The sequence below is a fragment of the Branchiostoma belcheri genome, unplaced genomic scaffold (assembly GCF_001625305.1).
Source record: "Branchiostoma belcheri isolate BF01 breed outbred unplaced genomic scaffold, Haploidv18h27 scaffold23, whole genome shotgun sequence".
NCBI classification, from domain to species: Eukaryota; Metazoa; Chordata; class Leptocardii; order Amphioxiformes; family Branchiostomatidae; genus Branchiostoma; species Branchiostoma belcheri.
In genome coordinates this window covers 1711812-1734800 of record NW_017803824.1, presented here as the reverse complement: position 1 = coordinate 1734800, position 22989 = coordinate 1711812, and the positions used below count along the sequence as shown (strand labels likewise).

At 41.9% G+C, this 22989-nt stretch overlaps 1 protein-coding gene across 1 annotated transcript in view; it reads left to right on the top strand.

The window, feature by feature from the left end:
* Positions 1–3302: 3302 nt before the first annotated feature.
* Positions 3303–22989, top strand: part of LOC109470648 (cytoplasmic dynein 2 heavy chain 1-like) — a 71165-nt gene continuing 51478 nt past the window's right edge. The window contains exons 1-32 of the mRNA XM_019769676.1: positions 3303–3549; positions 4279–4415; positions 4863–5019; positions 5703–5884; positions 6331–6412; positions 6861–7093; positions 7512–7760; positions 8185–8258; positions 8662–8818; positions 9387–9562; positions 9965–10160; positions 10666–10800; positions 11238–11363; positions 11832–11930; positions 12273–12412; positions 12796–13030; positions 13423–13550; positions 13961–14204; positions 14637–14786; positions 15242–15447; positions 15865–16020; positions 16470–16581; positions 17345–17515; positions 17892–18050; positions 18250–18338; positions 18726–18860; positions 19385–19517; positions 19904–20134; positions 20675–20797; positions 21310–21460; positions 22158–22366; positions 22665–22847. Coding sequence (XP_019625235.1) covers positions 3342–3549; positions 4279–4415; positions 4863–5019; positions 5703–5884; positions 6331–6412; positions 6861–7093; positions 7512–7760; positions 8185–8258; positions 8662–8818; positions 9387–9562; positions 9965–10160; positions 10666–10800; positions 11238–11363; positions 11832–11930; positions 12273–12412; positions 12796–13030; positions 13423–13550; positions 13961–14204; positions 14637–14786; positions 15242–15447; positions 15865–16020; positions 16470–16581; positions 17345–17515; positions 17892–18050; positions 18250–18338; positions 18726–18860; positions 19385–19517; positions 19904–20134; positions 20675–20797; positions 21310–21460; positions 22158–22366; positions 22665–22847 — 5166 coding nt within the window. The 5' untranslated portion in view covers positions 3303–3341. The remainder of the gene's footprint in view (positions 3550–4278; positions 4416–4862; positions 5020–5702; positions 5885–6330; positions 6413–6860; positions 7094–7511; positions 7761–8184; positions 8259–8661; positions 8819–9386; positions 9563–9964; positions 10161–10665; positions 10801–11237; positions 11364–11831; positions 11931–12272; positions 12413–12795; positions 13031–13422; positions 13551–13960; positions 14205–14636; positions 14787–15241; positions 15448–15864; positions 16021–16469; positions 16582–17344; positions 17516–17891; positions 18051–18249; positions 18339–18725; positions 18861–19384; positions 19518–19903; positions 20135–20674; positions 20798–21309; positions 21461–22157; positions 22367–22664; positions 22848–22989) is intronic.

Sequence of the window (22989 nt, the reverse complement as noted above, 5' to 3'; positions counted from 1 at the left end):
CAGCAACCTACTGTCATCACTGAAGCAATATGCAGAAAAAAAAAAAACACCCAACGTGTCTCCTCACTGTAAAGTTAGAGACCTTGTGCTTCATATTGAAGACTGCAGCTGTATTTGTAGATGAAGAAGTGGTGCTTGTATGATGAAGCACTGGCTTTGGCTAGCTCCAAGTGTCCCTTGTGTTCTCAGCATGCATTGAACAAAGTGTGATTGACACACAGTATTAGTAGGTAATGTGTATATGGAGCATGGTTTTGTTAAATTTGTAGCATATTTTCTACAACCATGACAAAACTGCAGTATTTATAACGTTACAACAGTGAATGAACAAAAAATAAATTTCTGTTGCTGTCACATATATTGAAGTTCTGACAAGCATACATAGATAATTGACAACAAAAGCTAGTGCAGTTGTAACAATTTGCAATGGTGCTTTCTCTAGGAGTATAAATATTTGGGTTAGGTACTTAGTTATAACATTTCACTTGTAACTAAGTCTAAGAAACAAAAAAACTGTCATAACCATTCCAAGTATATTAATTCTTTTTATAGAGTAATGTTGTCTTTTCTAATGGACTGTTACTTGATCAAACATAATGTCAACACATACATTACATATTGACAATGTCTTGAAGAGCTGTAATGTTAGATTTTTAGTTAGAAGTGTTTCTGTGTTCGATTTACCAGACTGAGTACACAGTATAGACTAAATGAGGCTTGGCATTGTATATTGCTTATTTCATGTGAAATTCTTCATTTGCTATCAATCATGTATATGTACGAAAGAACCAAAAAGCAATAGACAGTTTTTCATTCAGGTATGTATTGCGTTTTGAGCTTATGTACATAGCAGGCTTTGTGAATTGTTAGATTTCAAAGATGTCTTGTTCCAACTGGCTTGTACCTAAGTCTCGTACTTGGAAACGTTAATTCTTAAGTTGTAATTTTTAAACAGTTGCAGTGATAAACTGTTTATGAACAATTCATATAGCTTGAACTCAAGGGAATGGAATATGCCTAGAGCTGTACGATATCGCTGCCTTGTAACTTGTGAAAAATTGGCATTTTGTAAAAGCCGTCTCTATGGACTTACAATGTACCTAGAGAGTACATGTACATGACATGCAAACCTTAGTAGTCATGGTAGTTTGGGATCACAGCAAACCTTAACTCCCTGTACTTACGTTTCCCCCAGCACAGCTATGCAATTTATTTTCTTTATCACTAGAATTTAATGACATGTATGTGATAGGTACCCTTGAGCAGCTAGTCTAGGCCATGTTGAATTTTTTTCTTCAGTGTTTACCACACATAAACATGTAAATATCCCAAATGAGCTATTTTTCCATAAATGTGTGCAGTTCAGTCAATCAATGATATATTCTATTTATAAAAAAAAAACTGTAAATTATGTCCTTCTGACCACTACTTAAAGGTGTACATTTCCGGCCAGTTTGTGGGTTGAAGTAGTGTTGAGGAAGATTTAGTGTGTTTGGAGGAACATTGTTTGTTCCTGATTGTTATATACCTCAGCTCTAGTGGACTTTACTGTGGAGTAGGAAAAATCCTTGCAGATATGTTCATTGTTGTTGTTGCGATGTTTCCCATATCACCAATAAAGTTGACCTTTTTCTTAGAAAGCTGGATTCATCATTTGTTGTCTGTGCATGTATATATAGCCGCAGATAAAAGAAAATACATGAAGTTTCTTCTTCCAGCACAGTCTAATTCTGGTCCAAGATCTTTGGCTGAAGTACCACTACTCATCACAAGGTAGCGCTTTTGTACCGTAAGAGGTGGCCCAGTTGTGATGATGGATTAAGAATAAGATATCAAAGTGGAAGGAATGGGCCGGGTTAAAACAGGGCACTGTTAGTAGAGCCCTATATCAAAGCAATTAAACTTGAATTTCAAGGAAATTTTGTAACCTTGGTCATTATTTTGTAAGCAATATTGCAATAAATAATTAATGTTAAATCATGTTTTCAAATTACGTGTATAAAAAAGTCAGAAAAAAAAATTTTTCAAGGCCCTCTCCCAGGTAAATTTATTTTCCTAGCCCCAACCCCACCCTACTCAATTTTTTTCGAGGCCCTCTCCCCCCTAGCCTGGTTATCAAACCTATTATAGCTCTCAAGTCCTACATCCTCTCCGCAAATAGTTACCATCATATATATATGCTGAATAAATGTATCGCGCCCTAAATGCAACTATAGCCCCACACTTGTAATCGCCACGGATTTGATATTGGCTCCGCCCCTAGGTCGTTGCCAAAACCATCACCTGTCAAGCGTTCCGTTGCCTAGTGCCTACGAAACAAAAGGCTGTTCAAAGTATTTCAAATTAGTGCCTGCATTATTTGCACAATACCTCTAGAAAAAAACTTAAAAAGTCCAACTAATATCTAATGCTAAATAATATTTCTCTCACATGTTAAGTAATGTGTTGCGTTATTTATAAAATATTTGATTTTTTTGCAAATGATGCAGAATTTTGCAGACTTTTGTTTAGGCACATATATAAACGTGCTTGAGACATCTACCAAGTCGGCATACCTTCGGATGTATTGGCGCTGGAAACGAATGCAGCAGAAGACTTCAGGCAAAGTTTTAGATCGCCATAAAACATAACAGGAATACACTGTAGCCAGCCTAACGTAGGTACACGTAGGTAAGATCACTTTGTGTTTTTATGCAGGCTTTCTAGAATTGACTGTCTCCGAATCATGCAATTTACGGATGTCGCTCGTCGCCGGTAGTATGACGCAGAACGCCCCCCTCCCCACCCACCGAAGTCGATCTAAAGCTGAGCTGAAAAGCTGACAACAAGTCCGAAATATCTTTTTGTATCCTTTCCATTGCGGATGTTGTGCTTGGGATTACTTTTGCCTGACAGCAATTGAAATCTAAATCGTCGTTCACGTGTTGGCAGAGCTGTCGCCATGAAATAACAACATTTCAGTTTCGCATAATTTGTTTGTGATTTTGAGAGTCATATATTTTGTTGTTTGTACTGTCTCGGAATAAAGTTGGTTTCGACTAAAAGGAGCTTCCAACACAGTGTTGAAATATCTGTTGCTTAGTCAAGACATATTTAGAGACAAGATAGACACATAAATTATTGATTGCTATGTTATGCTTAATTGTTAAATTATGAGGTTATTGCTAAATATTGTACTGTAAATATTTCTTATTTTTCTTCTATCTGCGTGCCCTTCTAACAACTCCAGTAGGGTATTAGTGAGCGTGACTCTAATTAAAAACAGTAATTAATCATAATGATTTTGATAACTGTAGAAGCTACTGAGAATCTCATCCTACATGGAGTGAAGAAGTGCCATCATGTCTAAGGACCCGCGGAAGGACTTTGTGCTGGCCTCCACGGCCAACTACTTTGGTCTGGACTCCGGTGATGCCAGCCTGGCCAAACTGCACAGCTCTCCGGAGATCAACAACTTCCTGGACGATGGAGGATGTCCTCTTCTCGTGGCCTGGTGCGACGGAGCCAAGGGGTCCACTCAAGTTCACTTCAACAATAAGGTCAGTTACCGTTCACATTCACCATGTTATTACCTGGATACATGTAACGTTACAGTTAGTCTGTGCTTACACAAGCTCTCAGCCGGGAGTTTTAATGACCCCAAGGTGGGTGGCAACCTTTGAGGTGGGCGGCCCACAGGAGCACAATTTAGTCAGGCTACATGTAGAGTCAACCAAGGACTTGAGTCAACCATTCTTCTATTACATGATAATACTAGTATAATGTTAATATGCTAGACTGCCAAACCAAGGTCTGCAGATCTGCATACCCTTTTCTGTCAGAGATGGGCAAACTACACTTGTATTTCAACTTCCCTAGCCCCAAAATAAAGAAAATGTAACAGACACAAACAGGTTAAAAGAAAGAAGTTGGGAATTGCACTACAGTAACTGGTGTCTGCTTTCAATTCTATTTATTATTATATTGATGATGATGATGATATTAATTATTATTATGAGGATTGAGAAGTGAGTGGGATCATTAGAAAAAAAAGACTAACATATTACTTGGCTATCATGAAAAACTTAAACTTTTCTCCAACTCAAAATTTGACTCACCAGAAATTTTCGACTGAATCACTCAGTCTTCCTCAGCTATCTGACCCAAATTTTGAGTTGGAGAAATCTATCTGACCCAAATTTTGAGTTGGAGAAAAGTTTAAGTTTTTCATAATGTAATTTACCAACTCAGATGAACTTTCATGCTGATATTACTTGGCTGTGCAGGTGGAACAGTCAGGAGAGAAGAGTCAGAAGACCCTGGTGTTTGTGAAACTGAAGCCTGACCCCATCACACCTGACAACCTGCACTCCAACGTGTTTGTGTCCTCCATGTTGGACTCACCCGTCATGGCCCTGTACCACTCACTACACAAGGTAAGCACTAGATGTCATTTACTGTCATAATGATTCTTATTGTGGAAGGTTTAAGTAGTAGACCACTATTCTAGTACATGTAATCTTACAATAACTACAGTGTATATCTAAAGTAGCATTAGCATTACGTACCGGTATTATCATTTTTACTGTTTATTTTGTTATCATGTTCATGCAATTAGCCCTTGGGCATGAATTTGTAATAAACTTTTCTATATTTTTTTTCCTGTAATCTTATAGTCGACTTCTATGATACCATAGCTATGGAAGTAAACAGTTTATTACACCTTGTATTTCACTCCTCAATCACTCCAGGTTAAAGATACAAGATTTTGTAGATCTCAATGTGGAGTACCTCTGCCTACTGACTGAACAGAAAACAAAGTTTAAAAAGAGTAAGTATCCTAATAACTGTAGTTTATGATGAGACCTCTGCTTTTTTGCCAGGTTTATGCACCGATGCTGCTGAAGGATGAGAAGTGGAGCCGGATGTTTGACCCGAAGCTGCAGAAGCTGCTGAGCGAGCTGGACAGCAGCCTGGGGAGCGTTGTACGGGCACAGGACAGCTCAGGGGGCAGCAAGGGGGACGACAGCAACATGACAGGTAGGAACAGCACTGTGGGAGTTTCCCATGTATTACTATGTATGTATGTTTTACATCAGCAGACCTACAAAGTCTTATGCTACATGCCTTGAAATATGTAATAACTTTATCCTATTCAGATCCTATTCAGTCTTGCATTCCACAGTCTCCTATTTCTAGCTAGTCTGGCTAACTGTTCAAAAGTACTAGTAAGTGTTCACAGTCCATCAGCAGGGATCCATCAGGCAGGTTGTCTCCTCCGCACACATAGGCTTTTAGAGTACGCCTGGCAAGTCTGGTCTGGAGGGATCCATACAGATCCCGCAATAACTGTATTGCAGAATTGTTTGCAACTGCAAATTTGTAGCATAATTACAAAAAGAAGTACCAGTGAAAATATATGTTCAATGTACAGTATTTATCACGTTTCCTAGAGTTTTCGCCTTGTATTCTGTAGTTCATGAGTTCAATCCCGTCCAAGTCATACCAAAAGACTTACATACTGCTTTCTCTGCTCAGCACTCAGCATTTGAGAAGAATGTGGGAGTTAAACACACACCACTACCAGTGGACTAGCTCCCTGCTGTAGTGATTGCATAACTGTGTGGCTCTAGGGCTACAGGAATGGAGATGGGTGCTGTGCCATAACTGACCATGCCAATGGTTGTGGGGAGGACTTTAACTAACTATCATGTTTCCCATAGGAATCCTGACTCCATCAGACGAGTTCCGTTACTGGGCAGACGCCGCCGTGACGGGCCGTAAGCTGGAGGTAAAGGAGCGGGCGGAGCACTTCCAGTCGCTGTTCCAACCCGTCAGCGCAAACTACGGCAACCTGGAGTCCCTCTCACTGCTGGAGGCTGCTGAACTCGTGGAGCAAACTGAGGTATTGTTAATCTTCGAATATTCACTAGGCCTAGGAAAAAAATGTTGTGTTTCCTCTTTTTCCCGACTAACTCTGCCTACCCTAGCCTTTTTTTTGTTGATCCCACAAGGAACATTCATTTTTCAAGCTGATCAACCTACCGACCCTAATTTTTTTCGGGACCGAAACAGGAAACAACTTTTTTTTTCCTATGCCCAACAGTTTCATTTTTGCAGTTTTCCACCTTGAAATTATGACACGATTGAATGTGTTTTTGTGCTACAGGCTTGTTTTGACCGAGAAATTGAAATATTGCAAAGACCTTCTTTCCACTTATGCAAAATTCCACCCGGAAATATAAATGAATTCATAGTAAATCAATTTCTGGACAAAAACATCTGCAGCATTCTACCTCAAAGGGAGTGATGTGATACTGATAACATGTTTATTGTTTGTTTGTTGTTTAGGAAGTCCTTGATGATGTATGGGGACAGACAGAATTCCCACCATACCCAGAACCTCGCATGGCTCACCTCATGGGCATCATTGGTAAGTACGCAGGCAGTACATAATACAATATACTCTATTATATTCTCTTTAAATGTTTTATATTGTACAATATACTGTACTATATCCTGTTTCTAAATGTGTGACCAAAGTTCAATGTCCATGTATGCAGTACATAATACAATATGCTATTTCTAAATGTGTGATCAATGTGCATATATATGTAACATCGTACCTGTACTAGGTAATGCTATATGTAGACAATACATGATAAAATGTACTGTACAATACATATATTCGGTTTCTTTCTAAATGTGTGATCAATGTGCATGTTTATGTAACATCATACCTGTACTGGGTAATGCTCTAACTTGCTACAACAGTTTTTATCTTAATCATAATTTATAATGTAGTGTATCTTTCACTCTGCTATGTCTATGTTCATTACTATTACCGGTATGATAACTTACATTCCATTCCTCTTTACCAGGTGGCGCTCTTGCGCGGCACATCCAGCTGAAGTTGTCCGGTGTGGACCTCTGGCACGGCCCGTACGCCAGCGTGAGAGAGTCCTTACGCTTGTCCCTGTCCATCTGCGAGCGCTGGATATCAGCCTGTGATTCGCTGACCAGCACGTGGAAACAACACTCCCCGCTCCATCCATGGCAGGGTGACAAGTGTGTTCCTGAAGCACTGGAACAGTTCAAAGCTAGACTGGAGGAGGTAATGAGATTTAGCTGTCTTGTTTGTTTGTTTTGTATAAGCAGTAAACCGCCTTTTACTAAAATTTAGGCATAACATACCAGTTTTGTACAAGTACAAGCTGTGTAAGACTGGACTGTATGGTTGGAACCATTCACACCGGGAAGGTCCCCTTCTCTTTTTGATAAGTGCAGTGGGTTCTTTGAAGTGCAATTATCATCTAACCATTCAGCTGCAGCTTTAACTTATGACTATGAGTTGTTCTCTCCAAAGTAGGCTTGAGGTTTATGAAGGAATGGATGGAGGAATAGATAGAAGAATGAATTGACAAATGAGTGTATATAATTGTATGTATTGTAACAAATCATCTGAGATCCTCAGCTTTGTTTTTAAGCTTATGCATCACCTAAGAACCTGGTCTTGCATGTTTCATTGACAGATCCAGACCCTACGGACAGTGAATGCACAGCTACTACAGCTGCTGACGACTGACGAACAGCAGCAGCTGAAGGCTCAGGACGCCTTCAGCCCCTTCAGTAGCCTCAACCCGCTGCAGTACAACCCCTACACACAGCCTCAGTGGAAGGCCGCGGTGGGACAGTACGAGCATGCCATCTTACCTGTGGAACAGAGGGTCGCCTCCAAGCTCAGGTCAAGGCTACTGGAACTACAGGCTAAACCTCATCAGGTGAGGGGCTAGGGGTGTACTTCTCATACTTGGTTAAAAGGTTAAATTGAATACACCAAAAAACAGTTACTCAAGCAACTGGATATGATTTTGGAAACAGTCAGACATTTCAGGTACTAGTATAATCCACTACCTTTCGTCAGTGTCATTGGAGAGTTGTCAGAAAAGCAGGTTTATGGATGCTATCTGAAACGTCTGACCATTTCCAAAATCATATCCAGTTGCCTGAGTAACTGTTTTTTTTGGCTTATTACCTGGATATCTAACCTTCACTGATGAAATTGCATAGTCAGAGGAATCTATAATTCAGTGTATTCCTGCAGTGCATTTTGTACAAAGTAATTCAGATACTGTAAACATGTGATACTGTTAGGTTTTGTGTTCAACTTCATGATTTCTTATTTTGCCATGCTGTCTGTTTTAGCTGTTACGAGAGTTCCAGCGCTATCGTGAGCTGGTGAAGAGACCAAGCATCAGCCAGGAGTTAGTCGCTGAAAGGTATAAAAATCATATTCAAGTCAGTCTTAGCACTTCACAAGGAAAAGGATAAGAAGGTATTGCTGATAATAAAATGTATGAAAGAATCAGTATGATAGAAGTCATTTTCAATTATTCATATTCCAATTATTTGATAATAAAAATGTTATTGGTTGTGAGCACTGTATGATGTTTGACATGTAACTTTTGTTTGTATGATATGATATGGAACTGTACTGTACATGGAAAAGACTGGGGGATGATCCATTGATAGAAATAGTTAGTAGTAATAGACTGGTTTAATAGTTCTTATCAGCAAAAAGATATACATGCCTCCTGGCAGCCTTGGAGGGCTGAATTGTGAGGCTATTTAGGTATCAGTCCATGACTGGTTGAATGTTTCAACGTTCTTTGTTACTTGCAGAGAGATGCTGTTGAGCCAGCTGCAGGTGTATGTGAAGGGCCTGCGGGATGACTTCAGGGACCGGTCATCAGGCGGCGGCAAACGGGCACCGCTTAAGGGCAAGAACCACCCCGAACTGGTCAACAACATCGTGTGGGTCAGGCAGTTAGAGGCCAAGGTCAGCAGTTGTCTTTTTTTTTCTATTTGAACATTTATTACAGGACATGAGGATGGCACACTCAATTTTTTTCAACGCCAACGCAGATAAATGCATGAGTGGACAACAGACATTTTCACCTGATTAAAGTTAGGAAATAGGTATAAAGTGCCTTTTCCAAGGGCACAAGATCAGTAGCACGGCAGGATTTGAACTCAGGTCCTCTTGGTTCCGAGCCGAATGCCTTAACCCTAACCCAACACACTGCTGCCACAGCACAGATGGATGCTACCTGAAACGTCTGACTGTATCCAAAATCATATCCAGTTGCTTGATTAACTGTTTTTTAGTGCACCTTATTACCCGGACGTCTAACCTTCACCAGCAACTCCTACATGTAGGTTGCTGAAACATTGAGCATAGTGGAGGCATTGCTAGAAGACCTGTAACTATGAAATTTTGAAAGCGTTTGAATGTTGCAAAACCATGACTCACAATTTTTTTAATGACAATCCCAGGTTGCTGAAACGTTGAGCGTAACAGAGGCATGTCTAACCTTCACTGATGAATCCTACATGTATACACATAGGTTGCTGAAACGTTGAGTGTAGCGGAGGCGTTGCTAGGAGACCTGTCTGGTTTCCGCCCGTACCAGCGACAGGCTGCGGAGGTTCAGGAGGAGATGCAGACGTACTGTAGGGAACAGTTTGACGGCTGGGCGCAGGACACACAGAGTGCACTGGAGGACCCTCACCAACCTCTCAGGTATGACTCAGTATCTTGGCTTTCTGAAGATACAGAGTTTACATATTTTCTCTTTTTTGGTTTAGGCCACACCAATTTAATTTGTTGGTTCATGGATTCGCCTGCTTTGTTTTCTGTTTAGCAAAATTTTCAGGCTTTTAATCAACTCCAAAATGCTCATATCTTGGCCCCAACATACAGGATTCGGATGTGGAATTGGTGTTGCATTTTTTGGTTTAGGGACACCAAATTTTGCCTCATTTTGCATTTTTCATGTGTTATCTTGGGTGGGTATGACACGAATAAAATACAACATCGGTGGGATCTCCCTCTGGCCTTCAGCCATATGGGCAGGCTGGTACCTCGGATGATACGGAATACCCTGTGTTGTATTCTATATTTCCACCTTACTGTTTTGTACAGCCTACAGATCAGTGGCCGTCTGATGGAGCTGGACCACCAGGACGGGAAACTTCACGTGATGTACAGCGAGAAGCTGGTCACGCTGCTGCGCGAGGTACGCCAGCTGTCCGTGCTTGGGTTTGCTGTCCCCGCAAAGATCCAACACGCCGCCGCCACCGCACAGAAGTTCTACAAGTATGGGGTCATACTTAAACAGGTCAGTTAACTTGGTTAAAAAAATGGGTTTGGAAGTACTATTGTTTAAACCAAGTGACTGTGCTCTGTGGTATCAGTTCTACTTTAAGGCATGCCTTCAAGTTGAATTTCTTTTTTCCTGGGACATCATTATCATCCACTGTATTCTGCATCTGTAGTCGTAAGAAATTTTAAACATTCTTCAGTTGTGTTCAGTCTTTCTTCATTTCCTTCCACTGTGTCTTCTCTCTTGTGAGCTCTCTTAGCTCTTTGAGTTTCTTCTCTGTTGTGAGCATAGTCCTCTGTTCTTCATGTCTCCCTTCAGCATGCTGAGCAGATTGATGCAGTGTCTCCCTTTGCGAGCCTTGTATTTGCTGGAGCCTGGGAATGAGAATGCCTGTATACTGTACATGTATATTCTTATCAGAGGAGACATGAAGAAACTTTGTAGTACCATTTGAAGAGTCTTAAAATCAGTGATGTCAGGTACACAGTACTCACAGTGCATTTCTCCCCTTCTCCACTAGGTGGCGCACTTCTACAACACCATTGACCAGCAGATGATCCCCAGCCAGCAGGCCATGCTGCTGGACGCTGCCCTCAACTTCGAGCGAATCATCAAGAACCCAAAGAGTGGAGCCCGGGATGGGGGCAATGGAAAAGTAGGCAGCAAAAGAATGGTTATACCAGTCATATATTTTGTGGTATATGCTGTGTATTCAATCAGCTGTATTGCTGTGCAAGCATGTCTAACTCTCAGAAGTCGGGGAACAACAGACACTAAACCAGATAGTGAGTGAGTTAATGAGTGAGTGAGTGAGTGAGTATATATTGGCATGGATGGTCATAAAGTTTTTGTGTCTAAGTGACCTCTTAATACAATAGGATTGCCCAATAGCACCCAGTCATAAAGTATCTGCTGCTTTTTCATGGCACATATGTCCAACAAATAAACATAAATTGCTAAAGCCCCTTTATCTACAATTTTCCTAGTGAAAGGAATGTTTCTAAATCATCAATTCTTAAAAGACAATAAATTAAGTACACCACTGGACTTCTGTATCATTTCTTCTTATTTTTATAATATTTATGATTACAGGTGCAGGTGACCTGGGATAACCCTGAGGAACTGGAAGCCTACGTCCAGAAGCTACAGGCAGCAGCAGAGAGAATCATGACTCTGAACCGCCAGCTGAGGAAACACCACACCAACATCACTGATAAGGTGGGAATACAATGTTCAACCACTTACTTAGCTTTACCTTTCTTTCTCGCATTATCTATGGCAAGTCAATCATAACAGTGGTCAAAATAATTATGAAAGGTAAAAGCATCAGCTAAACATTTACAGCAGTGATGAATTTTGTAGCATCGGTGGTGCAGCAGTTAGAGCGTAGGATTTGGAACCAATAGGTCCCAGGATCGATACTCACCATGGCCTTATGCCCTTGGGAAAGGCACTTAACACGACTTCCCTCCCTGTACGGTGGAGTGATGCCCATCGAGCCTCTTTGGGTAATCTGTCAAATTGTGTGCCAAAAACACACTATGGATTTGGTGTGCCAATGTACCAACAACATCTGCACATTTGCCACCGAGAGCCGTAAAAAAATCTTCTAAATGAATTTTGTAAGTGCTATGCTTACATTTTCTGATTTGTGTGATGAATTTTTGTGTGTATTTTCCTGTTTAGGTTGTAGAGTTGATGAACACAGACCTCCTACGGCAGCAGCCCAAGTGGAAGGAAGGTTTGATGGAAATCAGACACATCATGGCAGGACTGGTCCAGCAGGTGAGAATCAGTGCATTAGTACTGTTAGTATTTACATATATACAAGGACAGTGGGCAGCTCAATGCAGCGAAGCCTGTGTGTTGTTATGCCGAAAGGCGGTTATACTGGCTATACAGATACAGATACACAAGTCATACAGAAGCCCATCCCAGCTCAGTTTTGAACTGGGAGAGGTCCTTCACATACGCCACACTAGGCTCAAGTTCATTCACTCTTAAATGGTGCAAAGCTAGGGAAGAACAAGAGCCTGTAAGACATCAGTGCTGCTAATATGTCACATGTTTTGTGGTTGTCCAGGGTTTCAGTGCTGGTAACATGTTACATGTTCTATGGTTATCCAGGGTTTCAGTGCTGCTAACATGAAGAGTTGGAAGATGCACTGGGACCGTCAGCTGTACAAGGCTCTGGAGCACCAGTACCAGATGGGGCTGGAGGCACTCAGTGAGAACCTGTCTGAGATCAAAGTGGAACTGGTCTTCAGGTAACAATGATGTACATTACAAGGGTGACTTTTCGTAATGTTGGATGACATGGAATGTGTCACACGCATTGTGACAATAGATTTAAAAAAAGCTAAATAGATATAAGATGAAAATAGTATCATTTTGTACAGTTTTGATCAAAGGCTATTTCAAAAGGTCTATGGGACAAATATTTTTAGAGCCTCTTTCTAATTTGGTCCACTTTTGAAACATTTAATTTTCTCAAATTCAACAACACTGTTTTCAGTCTTTTGACAGTTTTTTGAGTGAAGTCTAACTGTGGTTTAGTCTTGTTCACTTTGCCATTAATGCTTGATGAAAGTTAAATAAGCAAATCTGCCTGTTTTTAATGAAGTTAATCTTCCTTCCTCACCCATGCCAGACAACAACAGCTACAGTTCCGCCCCCCACTGGAAGAGATCCGTGCCAAGTACTACCGCGAGCTGAAGAAGTTCATCTGTATTCCCAACCACTTCAAGGGAGTCAGCGAACAGCTCGACCCGACCAACACCGTCTTTCCCGCCATCATCGAGCGCAACTCTGCCGGCTTCACCACCATATACCGGAAGGCGGAGGAATTGTTCCAGAGGCTTGTCACAGCCAAGGCAGAGTTTCAGGTTGGTAGGAGTTGTGTTGTTCCACCGTTTATGTGGGAAGGTCCAGCAATATGTAACTTGCAGTCACTGTAGGTAACTGGTCTTCACTAATTTTGAAAGCAAGATCTTTCTTATGAACCATCAGGCCAAGTTACATCAAGTCTTTTATCTATCTAATTATTCGTCTTATGGGTAGTCCCTTCAGCCTATACTAGGCTGATTTCCAAGGGAGCCCACAAGTAATAAATACAGAAAGATGATATCAGTAAATGAATTTATAAATGCTAGATCATACATAAACAATAAGAACTCAAAATCATAATCGTCATACAATAACAATTAGTCGAGAGTCAAAACTCAAGCTGATAGGAAAAAGCAATTTAAGAAAATTACCTTGTATCTTTATTATCCAGAACTGGGTTGTGCTGGGCCTGTTGGATGTAGAGAAGCTTGTGGAGACCCACCTGCACACCGTGCCTGACTGGGAGAGGAACTTCAAGGCCCTGAAGGCCCGAGGCAGGGACGCTGAGAAACTACCCAAGTAAGGAACCTCTCTCATACATAATATAATGACTTTTTATACATGTTCTGATAACATGCTTTTTTGTAGAAATGTAGTGTCAAGCTTATCGCATGATATGGACAGACCTTGGTGCTGAAGAAATGGTTGTTATGACTTGATTGTCCTTCTTTGGAAAAACAGCTGGTTCTTATTTCCTCATTGAAAGTAAAATGACTAAATGCTTGAATATATGGTTGTATAATTATATTCCAAGGCATTTGTTCACACTTCAAACTAGCAAAACCGCACTATCCTGTTGTTCTGCAACAGCTACATTCAACTCAGTGGTTTCACATATGGATTTAAACCACTGGATTATAGTCATAGTTGAAGTTTACGTCTTGTTGTACATTACATTCTAAACCTTTGTCCATCTATCTGCCCACCAGCTCCATCAAGGTGGACTGCATCACAGTGTCCACCACTCCCGTCAAGGCCATCATTGATGACCACATCCAGGCCCTGTTCGACGCCCTCCTGAGCTCCCTGCGCCACTCCATCATCAGCCATCTCAACGAGATCGACACGTTCCTGACTGACGCTCTGGAGTCTCTGTCCACCCGGCCGCAGTCGGTGGAAGAGATCGGACTGGCCAACGCCAAACATGCAGAACTCGCTGAGAAGAAACCTCAAGTTAGTATTGAAGTAGCTTTATTTGGTGGACTGCACAAAGTCAACATATGTGTAGACTGTACTAAGGTATTTGATGTTTTGATTGTCAACTTGTTATGTATTGAGAGATGGAAAAACTGTAAGTCTGATTCATATTCTGAATGATATTTTAAAATATTTTTTGCTTTTAATTTTTCAAATCTGAGGCAGATCCAAGAACCAAGAAATTAAATTTGAGGGCCCAACATATATAGTGAAATAAATATTGCATTTACATACTAGTATGACATAAATATCAGAAACTACTGTCAATATATTGGATACTACTACTACTACCTCCAGTTACAGTCACCCTTTTTTCATCACAAGCTAAAACTCTAAGCAACTTGAAGGTTATTTTGGCTGTTTAGTACTTTTGTGTATTAGAATTTTGAAAAACATTTCCTCCCGTAGATCCAGCCCCTGTTTGCGAAGGCTGAACAGAAGAACAAGCTGCTGCGCAGCGTGTCAGGGGGAGGGGTGGACCAGCTGGGCACTCTGCAGGCCAGATGGGACAAGTTTGAACTCATGATGGAGAGTCATCAGCTCATGGTCAAGGAACAGGTCAGTGGGTGCACATATCAATGCATTTTCTGGTCAGATTGTGTCCACTTTGGGCTGCTAGAGCCACAGAGACAAACTCATGGTAAAGGAACATGTTTGGTGGGAAGCTTGTGTGAAGTAAACAAAGACAAACTCATTGTAAAAGAACAGGTCAGTGGCAAGTAAACGTAGGTGTGTGACAACCTCTTAGTGATAGAACTGGTTAATATGATAGAAACACATGCTTGATAGTTGAAGCATTTCAGTCAGTGGACTAATTTTTGTGCTATAGGACAAAACAGTAAAATGCTTAAAATCATTTTCTGCTCTGTTGTGTGCTACGTATTAAATATCTTTTGATATATTTGTTTTTCGTAGATAATCTCTCTGTCCCTCATCAGGTGTTTTAATAGAAAAGTAGGACAGATAGGAATGAAACTTTACAAACATGTGCATCCTGTTTATTCTTCTCTCAGGTTGAGGTGATGAAGTCCAACGTAGAGTCGCAGGTTTCCCACTTCCGACAGGAGCTGGGTAAGTTCGCGGCCCGCTGGCACCAGCTCAAGCCCAAAGATGAGATCCTGGAGGACAATGACAAAGACGCCTGCAACAAGGCTGTGCAGGTCATCAAGGAACACCGCACAGAGTTCAGCGAGCTGGAGAAGACTCGCGAGAGGCTGGTGTAAGTACAAATGTAGAGGGCTAACTTTGCTACAAAAAAGCTGATCATTACCTCCTTCATCTATGGAGGTTTTGTTTTTCTCTATTTTTTTGCTTACATATTATATATTGTGTCAATTGACTTACATTTTACACTAAAACACATGACAGCGTCATCTACTATTCTACACAGATGCTAAATTACGCATTTTAGGCATCTTAACATTACATAACAACTTTTGGTATCTGTGAAGAATGGAGTCATCAAAACAATGGCGTTAATCTGTATGAGGAATTTTGAGACTTTGTAGGAGACCACAATCTTGCCAAATGGTTTTAGTCTGTTTCTTAATTTCATCAGTTACAAACAATGTAATACATTATGTAATCCATATATGTACACACATCCATATGCATTTTGCTGTTTGTGGATGTACAGGTCGGACTGTGTCCACTTTGGGCTGCCGGAGCCACAGATCCCTGAGGCAGACGAGCTGAGGGAGGACCTGCGTGTACACGAGGCCATGTGGTCACTCTACGAGGAGTTCAACAACGGCATGTCTGACCTGGCCAAGGAGGACTGGATTTCCTTCAGGTAAATCTTTAAACATGTGTAAATATAATTGTTACATAGTTTAAAGTTAAAACTTTATGTCCAACACAAAGAAGTTCTCTCACCTAGAGCTTTCGACCAGTCACTCTGGTCTGTGTCGTATGTCTTCTTTGAAGTGTGACATCAAGCCTCACTGGGTCAGTCTACTGAGGAAGACCAGAGTGACTGGTCGTAAGCTTTAGGTGAGAGAAACTTCTTTGTGTTGGATCAAAATCTTTAACTTTAAACAAGTAACTACCAACACAGATGAACTTGCACGACAGTAAGAGACAGCAGCATTTTTCCTTTGAATTCATACATGACAATTCTTTGTGAAAGAGATCCTTGTAAAGATTTGAATATTGAAATGACTGGAATCATCCACATCACAATGTCTAATATACCTGACAATTGTTTAATGACTTCTTTTTGTTGTCTTCTATCATGTGTAGGGGCCGTGCTTATATGTTTGAAGAGTTCCTGGGTCAGTGGGCAGAGAAACTGAGGAATGAGGAGCCCACCACCATCACAGTCAAACTCACAAAGGATATAGACAAGTACAGGGTCAGTGTTAACTCACATATATATATATATTTTTTGCACTGCACTGATAGATGATGTCTGGCTAGTTCTTCCATTCTGTTGCTAGACTGTAAGGAAGGATCCTAAAGTGCCATTGCTATTGATATTGGAACATCAGAAACCTGGGCATATGTTTGATATTTGTTCAGCACCAAGAACAGGCTTGTATGTGTGTGTGTGTGTGTGTGTGTGTTCAGCACCAAGGACAGGCTTGTTCATGTGTGTGTGAATGGTGTTTAGCACCAAGGACAGGCATGTTCACCTGTCTGGATAGTGTTCAGCACCAAGGACAGGCATGTTTACCTGTGTGTGGATCATATTCAGCACCAAGGAAAGGCATGTTCGTGTGTGTGCATGAGTGTGTATGTGTGGATAGTGTGTGTGCGGATATTTTTCAGCACCAAGGACAGGCATGTTCACCTCTGTGTGTGTGTGTGTGTATAGTGTTCAGCACCAAGGACAGGCTTAACAAGTTGGCACATTGGAGCACCAAATCTGTAGTTTGTTTTCGGACACATTAGCCAAATAGGCTTGGTGGGCGTCACTTCCTGTACATGGAAGGAAGTTGTGTAAAGTGCCTTTCCCAAGGGCACAACATCGGGGCATGATGAGTATTGCACCTGTGACCTCTTGGTTCCGAGTCCAATGCTCTAACCATTGCACCACCAATCCCACCATTATACTGTGGACTGGGGTTTAAGCATTTAAAACATGTTCTGACCCCCATGCCCTGTGCTGTCCTCAGGCTGTCCTGCCGTTGCTGAAGTACGTCCGGGGAGAGGTGCTGTCCCAGGACCACTGGCTGGAGATGTTCCGACTCCTGGGCATGCCCAGAGGAACCACTCTGGAGAAGCTCAACTTCGGACACATCCTCTCGGCAAGCAACGCAATCATCAAGAACGCCGATCAGTTAAAGGTAGGAGATAGCCCTTTGAACAGAAACTTCACTATGAATACAATTACTCCCTCAGTCACTCACTATCTGGTTTATTGTCTGTTGTTCCCCAACATCCAAGGGTTAGACATGCTTGCACAAGTGCTGAGGCTTGATGGCAGCCCGCCATTTGCCTCTGTCCTGTGGGTTGATGTTATTGTGTATATAATATGCAGGTTAGGGCGGAGGAAATCTTCCCTTATGTCATCTATCCATCTCTTCCTTGGACGCCCACATGTTTTTGGCCCTCCACATCCATTGTGATGATCTTCCTCTGCCACTTCCAAAATGTACAGTGTGCTAAAGGCCATGGAGAGAACTAGAAATGTAACCATTGAAATGTTTGTTCCTTTTCCAGGAACTGAACGCGCGAGCGCAGGGCGAGGTTTCCATCCGTGAAGCCCTGCGTGAGTTGGAGATGTGGGGAGCGGCGGCCGTGTTCGCTCTGACGGAGTACTCCGACAGTGGGAACCGCACACTCATGATCATCAAGGACTGGAAAGACCTGGTCAACCAGGTGAGAGCATTGTTTTTTGAAAATAAAAATGCTAAATGCTAAAGTCACTTGACAATTCACATCAGGCATCTTTCTGTACAAGGCATTGCTCATCATTGCAAAACATAGAGCCGTTACATGTTTGGCATCACTGTGCAATGGTTTTACCATTATGCTGTTGCAGCTTTTACTTATAATTGTCCCTTTTTTTGTATCCAAGGTTGGAGACAACCAGTGCCTGCTACAGTCCTTGAAAGACTCCCCCTACTACAGACACTTTGAAGACAAGGCATCCATATGGGAGACAAGGTTGGTATACAGATTATATTCCATTGATAGCTGCTGCTGCTGCTGCTGATTACACATTACTGGTATTGTTTCAACTGCAAGCTCAACAATATGGCAAACTCTTAATTTGGTTTTCCTTAATGCCCACGATCATAGTAATGATCGTTCTGGCATACTCATTTTTGCCTGAGAAAAGTCATGAAAAGTGCCTCCTTTCCCAAGGATCCAAGGTTGGTGACTTCGCAGGATTCAAACCTGGGACCTCGTGGTTCTGAGCTGAATGCCACACAACCCTGATTATGTTCGCTGGTCCAGAAACTATTCTTTTTCTTGAAATTGTGTAGGAAGTAAAACAGAAACCTAGAATGTAATGATGTTAAAAAGTAAAAACCTCCACTATTTCCCCAGACTAGCAGACCTGGATGAGTACCTGCACAACCTGAACCAGATCCAGAGGAAGTGGGTTTACCTGGAGCCCATCTTCGGCAGGGGCGCACTGCCCCGGGAACAAGCTCGCTTCAAGAGGGTGGACGATGACTTCAGGTGCAGTAAACCTCATCTTAGATCTTATAACTCTGATCTGTTACTCATATTCACCTCTTGCTAAAATCTTGTCCAAATTATACCTAGAGTCCTTAGTTACTCATATTTGTCTGCATGTTTGCCAATGTAAAGACTACAGTAGGGAATAGACTTACACTGATTTGTTGCCACCTACCTAACTTGGAACTTGTAACTGTGTTTTTTGATGACTTTGATGACTTGTGTGTTATAGAGCCATGTCCAAATTGCACCTAGTACATAGATTGACTTCATACAATCCTTAGTTACTTGTATTTATTTAATATATTGTTGATTACTTGTCACCTGCCAAACTTAGAACTTGAAACTGTATTTTAACTACCATTATCCTTTGATAAGTAATTTCATCAGGTTGGTGAGTGATTGAATAGCAAAGTTCTTTTACTCACAACCATTTATTTAACACAAACCAATGTTTCAATGACTGTCTGTCATCTTCATCAGAGATGAATTGCACTTTGATTATCATTTGCTGTGTGTTACAGAGCCATCATGTCAGATGTTGCCCGTGACAACCGTGTCCTGTCCCTGGTTGGTCAGTCCGGGCTCCGCAGCACACTGGTCACTCTGCTGGACCAGCTCCAGCGATGCCAGAAATCTCTCAACGAGTTCCTGGAGGTTTGTACAAACTAAGACACTTTGGGCTTGGGCACATGCTTGAATTTTTCCTTTAGAGAAAATCAACTATAAGATACACAAAAACTAGGCCTTATTTCTTTGGTACTTAAGCAGGATCCTGCAAGACAGGAGAAAAATTCTTCATATATATAAAAAATTGGAGTCCTGTCATCCTTCTTAATTGTTATGCACGTGTGTTATTGAAATGCTTTGCCCATCGGATGAAGACGCTTTGAGCTGATGATTTCATATGGAGCAGTGCAGTTCCTGTCTGTTCTGGCAGAGCTAGGGAGCAGTGCAGTTTCAGTGACAGACAGACCAGTGCAGTCTCTATTTGTTTTGCCCCGGGTGAAGTCTGCTATTTCTGATCTTCCTCGTTTCTACAGGAAAAACGTTCGCTCTTCCCGCGGTTCTATTTCATCGGTGATGACGATCTCCTCGAGATCCTGGGGCAGGCGACAAATCCGGCTGTGATCCAGTCGCACCTGAAGAAGCTGTTTGCCGGGATCCACAGCGTCCAGTTTGACGAGGGACACAAACACATCGTGGCCATGAAGTCCCTGGAGGGGGAGGTCGTGCCCCTCAAGAGCTCCGTACAGATCACCACGGAAGTGGAGGTCAGACTTTTGCCTGTCATTCAGTCACAACTTTTGGCATGTTCTTAGGCCTAGGAAAAAATGTTGTGTTTCCCAACTGACCCTAAAAAAAACTGCTGACCCTAGTCTTTTTTGTGTGGACCTCTGCAAGGGACATAAATTTTCGAGCTGATCGACCTTTTCTAGCTCTATGATCTGACACCTCAGTGATGGAACATTGTAAAAGCGATTTTCCAACATTGACATTGAAAATGAAAGAATTTTCTTTCTGAAGTTTCAAGTTAATTTACGTATCTAGAGTATATCTCAGATCTAACAGATCTGTTTTTTTTACATCTCTAGGCACACACATGTAAAAATACAGTAATGGAAACAAAAACACAATTACATATATATACAAATAATGTTTCGTAACATAAATGTTCCATGTTGTGTGTAGACGTGGCTGGACCGCCTTGCTGAGCAGATGAAGGCCACCTTACAGCAGCTGCTGCTGGAGTGTCATAATTATATACAAGCTTAATTACGTTTTGTAACATAAATTTCCTCTGTTGTGTGCAGACATGGCTGGGGCGCCTTGCTGAGGAGATGAAGGCCACCTTACAGCAGCTGCTGCTGGAGTGTCTGCAGGCCGGCAGGGGCAACAGCCAGGGGGGCGTCGACCCAAACAAGTTCCCCTCACAGGTGGGTACATGGTCTAGAGATGACGTCAGCAGAACATACTGCACCTGCTCAAAACCCGTAATGTATTGTGCATAGCACTTCGGCAGAATGGCATATATAACTATAAGGTCGTATTCATGCATAAGGTTAACACTCTGTCTGTAGTTTCCAAATGTATGTCAGAAAAAGGGAGGAAGGTCCCATCAGCTCCTGTCTGGATCCTGAGTAATCTCCAAGCAGATCCTAGGGTGGCAAAAGACAATATCAAATTGGACAGGCAGTATCCATTGGCTAGAGAAGGCCCAATACACTACGCAAGGGATTGGATACTGCCTGGTCAATTTGATGTCTTTTGCCACCCTAGGATCTGCTTGGAGATTAGATTCTGAGTTGTACGTATAACAACTGTCTGGCAAACCTCGCAATATGTAATGTTGTCCTGTTAGATCCTGTGCCTGGCAGACCAGATCCAGTTTACACAGTGGTGTACGTACATTTATAACATCTCACCATGTGTGCTGTTGTCGTGTTAGATCCTGTGCCTGGCTGACCAGATCCAGTTTACCGAGCGGTGTGAGGAGGCCCTGCGCGGCCGCAGCCTGCAGGAGATGAAGATTGAGCTGGAGTCTCAGCTGGAGGCTTACACCAGCGTCAACGTGCATGACGGGGGCACCAACGACTCAGGTAACACACAAACTCACACACACACACTCTCACACAAACACACACACACACACACTCTCTCTCACATACACGCTCAGTGTAATGTAGCTACACCAGCATCAACGTGCACGACGGGGGCACCAACGACTCAGGTAACACACAAACTCACACACACACACACGCACACTCTCTTACAAACACACTCTCACACAAACACACACACACACACACGCACGCACGCGCACACACACACACACACACACACACACACACACATACACACACACACATACACACACACACATACACACTCCAGCATTCAATCCAGCACAAAAATACTGTCTGTAATATATGTGCCTTATTTGTCACAAAAGTGTGTTCTGTTTCATCAATGAGCTTTCCTTGGTTTCATTGAATTGGGACCTTTGTTGTTTACCTGTAGTGTTTACCTCGATTTTTGGGCACTCTATCTATTGATAATGTATTTGAACCTCAAGGACTGCCTTTGTATAGTCAGACGTTGTCAGTAAATCATTCTTTCATTTTTTAATTTCCTTGGTTTGATTTGCAAAACTGAAAAAAAGGTACGGTAACCGAGTTATCAATAACTTACAAGAATGATGTACGTGTAATTGTTTATCAACTTAAATTGCCATACATGGATATTTTGGGCAACTATTCAAGACTGAGCATTGACAGGCTTTTCTTCTTCCCACAGACATGCACGTGCTGGACCTGAAACTGAAGGCCTTGATCTTGGACACAGTCCATAACATGGACGTGGTGGACCAGCTGATCCAGACTAACACCTCCTCTACAGCTGACTGGATGTGGCAGAAACAACTCAAGTTCTACCTCAACAGTAAAACTAAACAGGCCATCATGAGGATGGTGGACGCTGAGTTTGATTACACTTACGAATACCAGGTAATCTTTTCTCCAGAATGTCATTTTGTAGAAGCTTGCTAAATATTATCTTCCATAAGCTATAGATGGCAAAAATGTATCCTATGTATACTTGATGATATACATGTTGCATGATTATACTGACTGTAAATCACATTTCAAAAATGTACATAACAGAGTATTTGTAGTTTTGAAAATAATGAAAAATATACAGTTTCTTATAAGCATTTCTCCAATAGGGAAATTATATTCATGTCTATATACTTAGGTTAAGCAATGTTCTGTTGCTGGTATCCAAGTTTTAACCCTTGTTTTCCAGGGCAATGCTGCCAAGCTTGTGCACACTCCCCTGACAGACAAGTGTTACCTGACTCTAACACAAGGCATGCACATGGGGATGGGAGGCAACCCGTACGGACCGGCCGGCACGGGGAAGACAGAGTCAGTCAAGGCACTGGGAGGGCTGTTTGGGCGCCAGGTGCTTGTCTTCAACTGTGATGAGGTATGGTTTCATCGTTTCTTTGTTTCGCAAACTCCCTTTTAGGTGTAACACACCAGTTTTGTACAGTAGGTACAAGCTGCGCAAGACCTGACTGTAAGGTTTGAACCACTCATACTGGGAAGGACCCCTACTCTTTTTGATA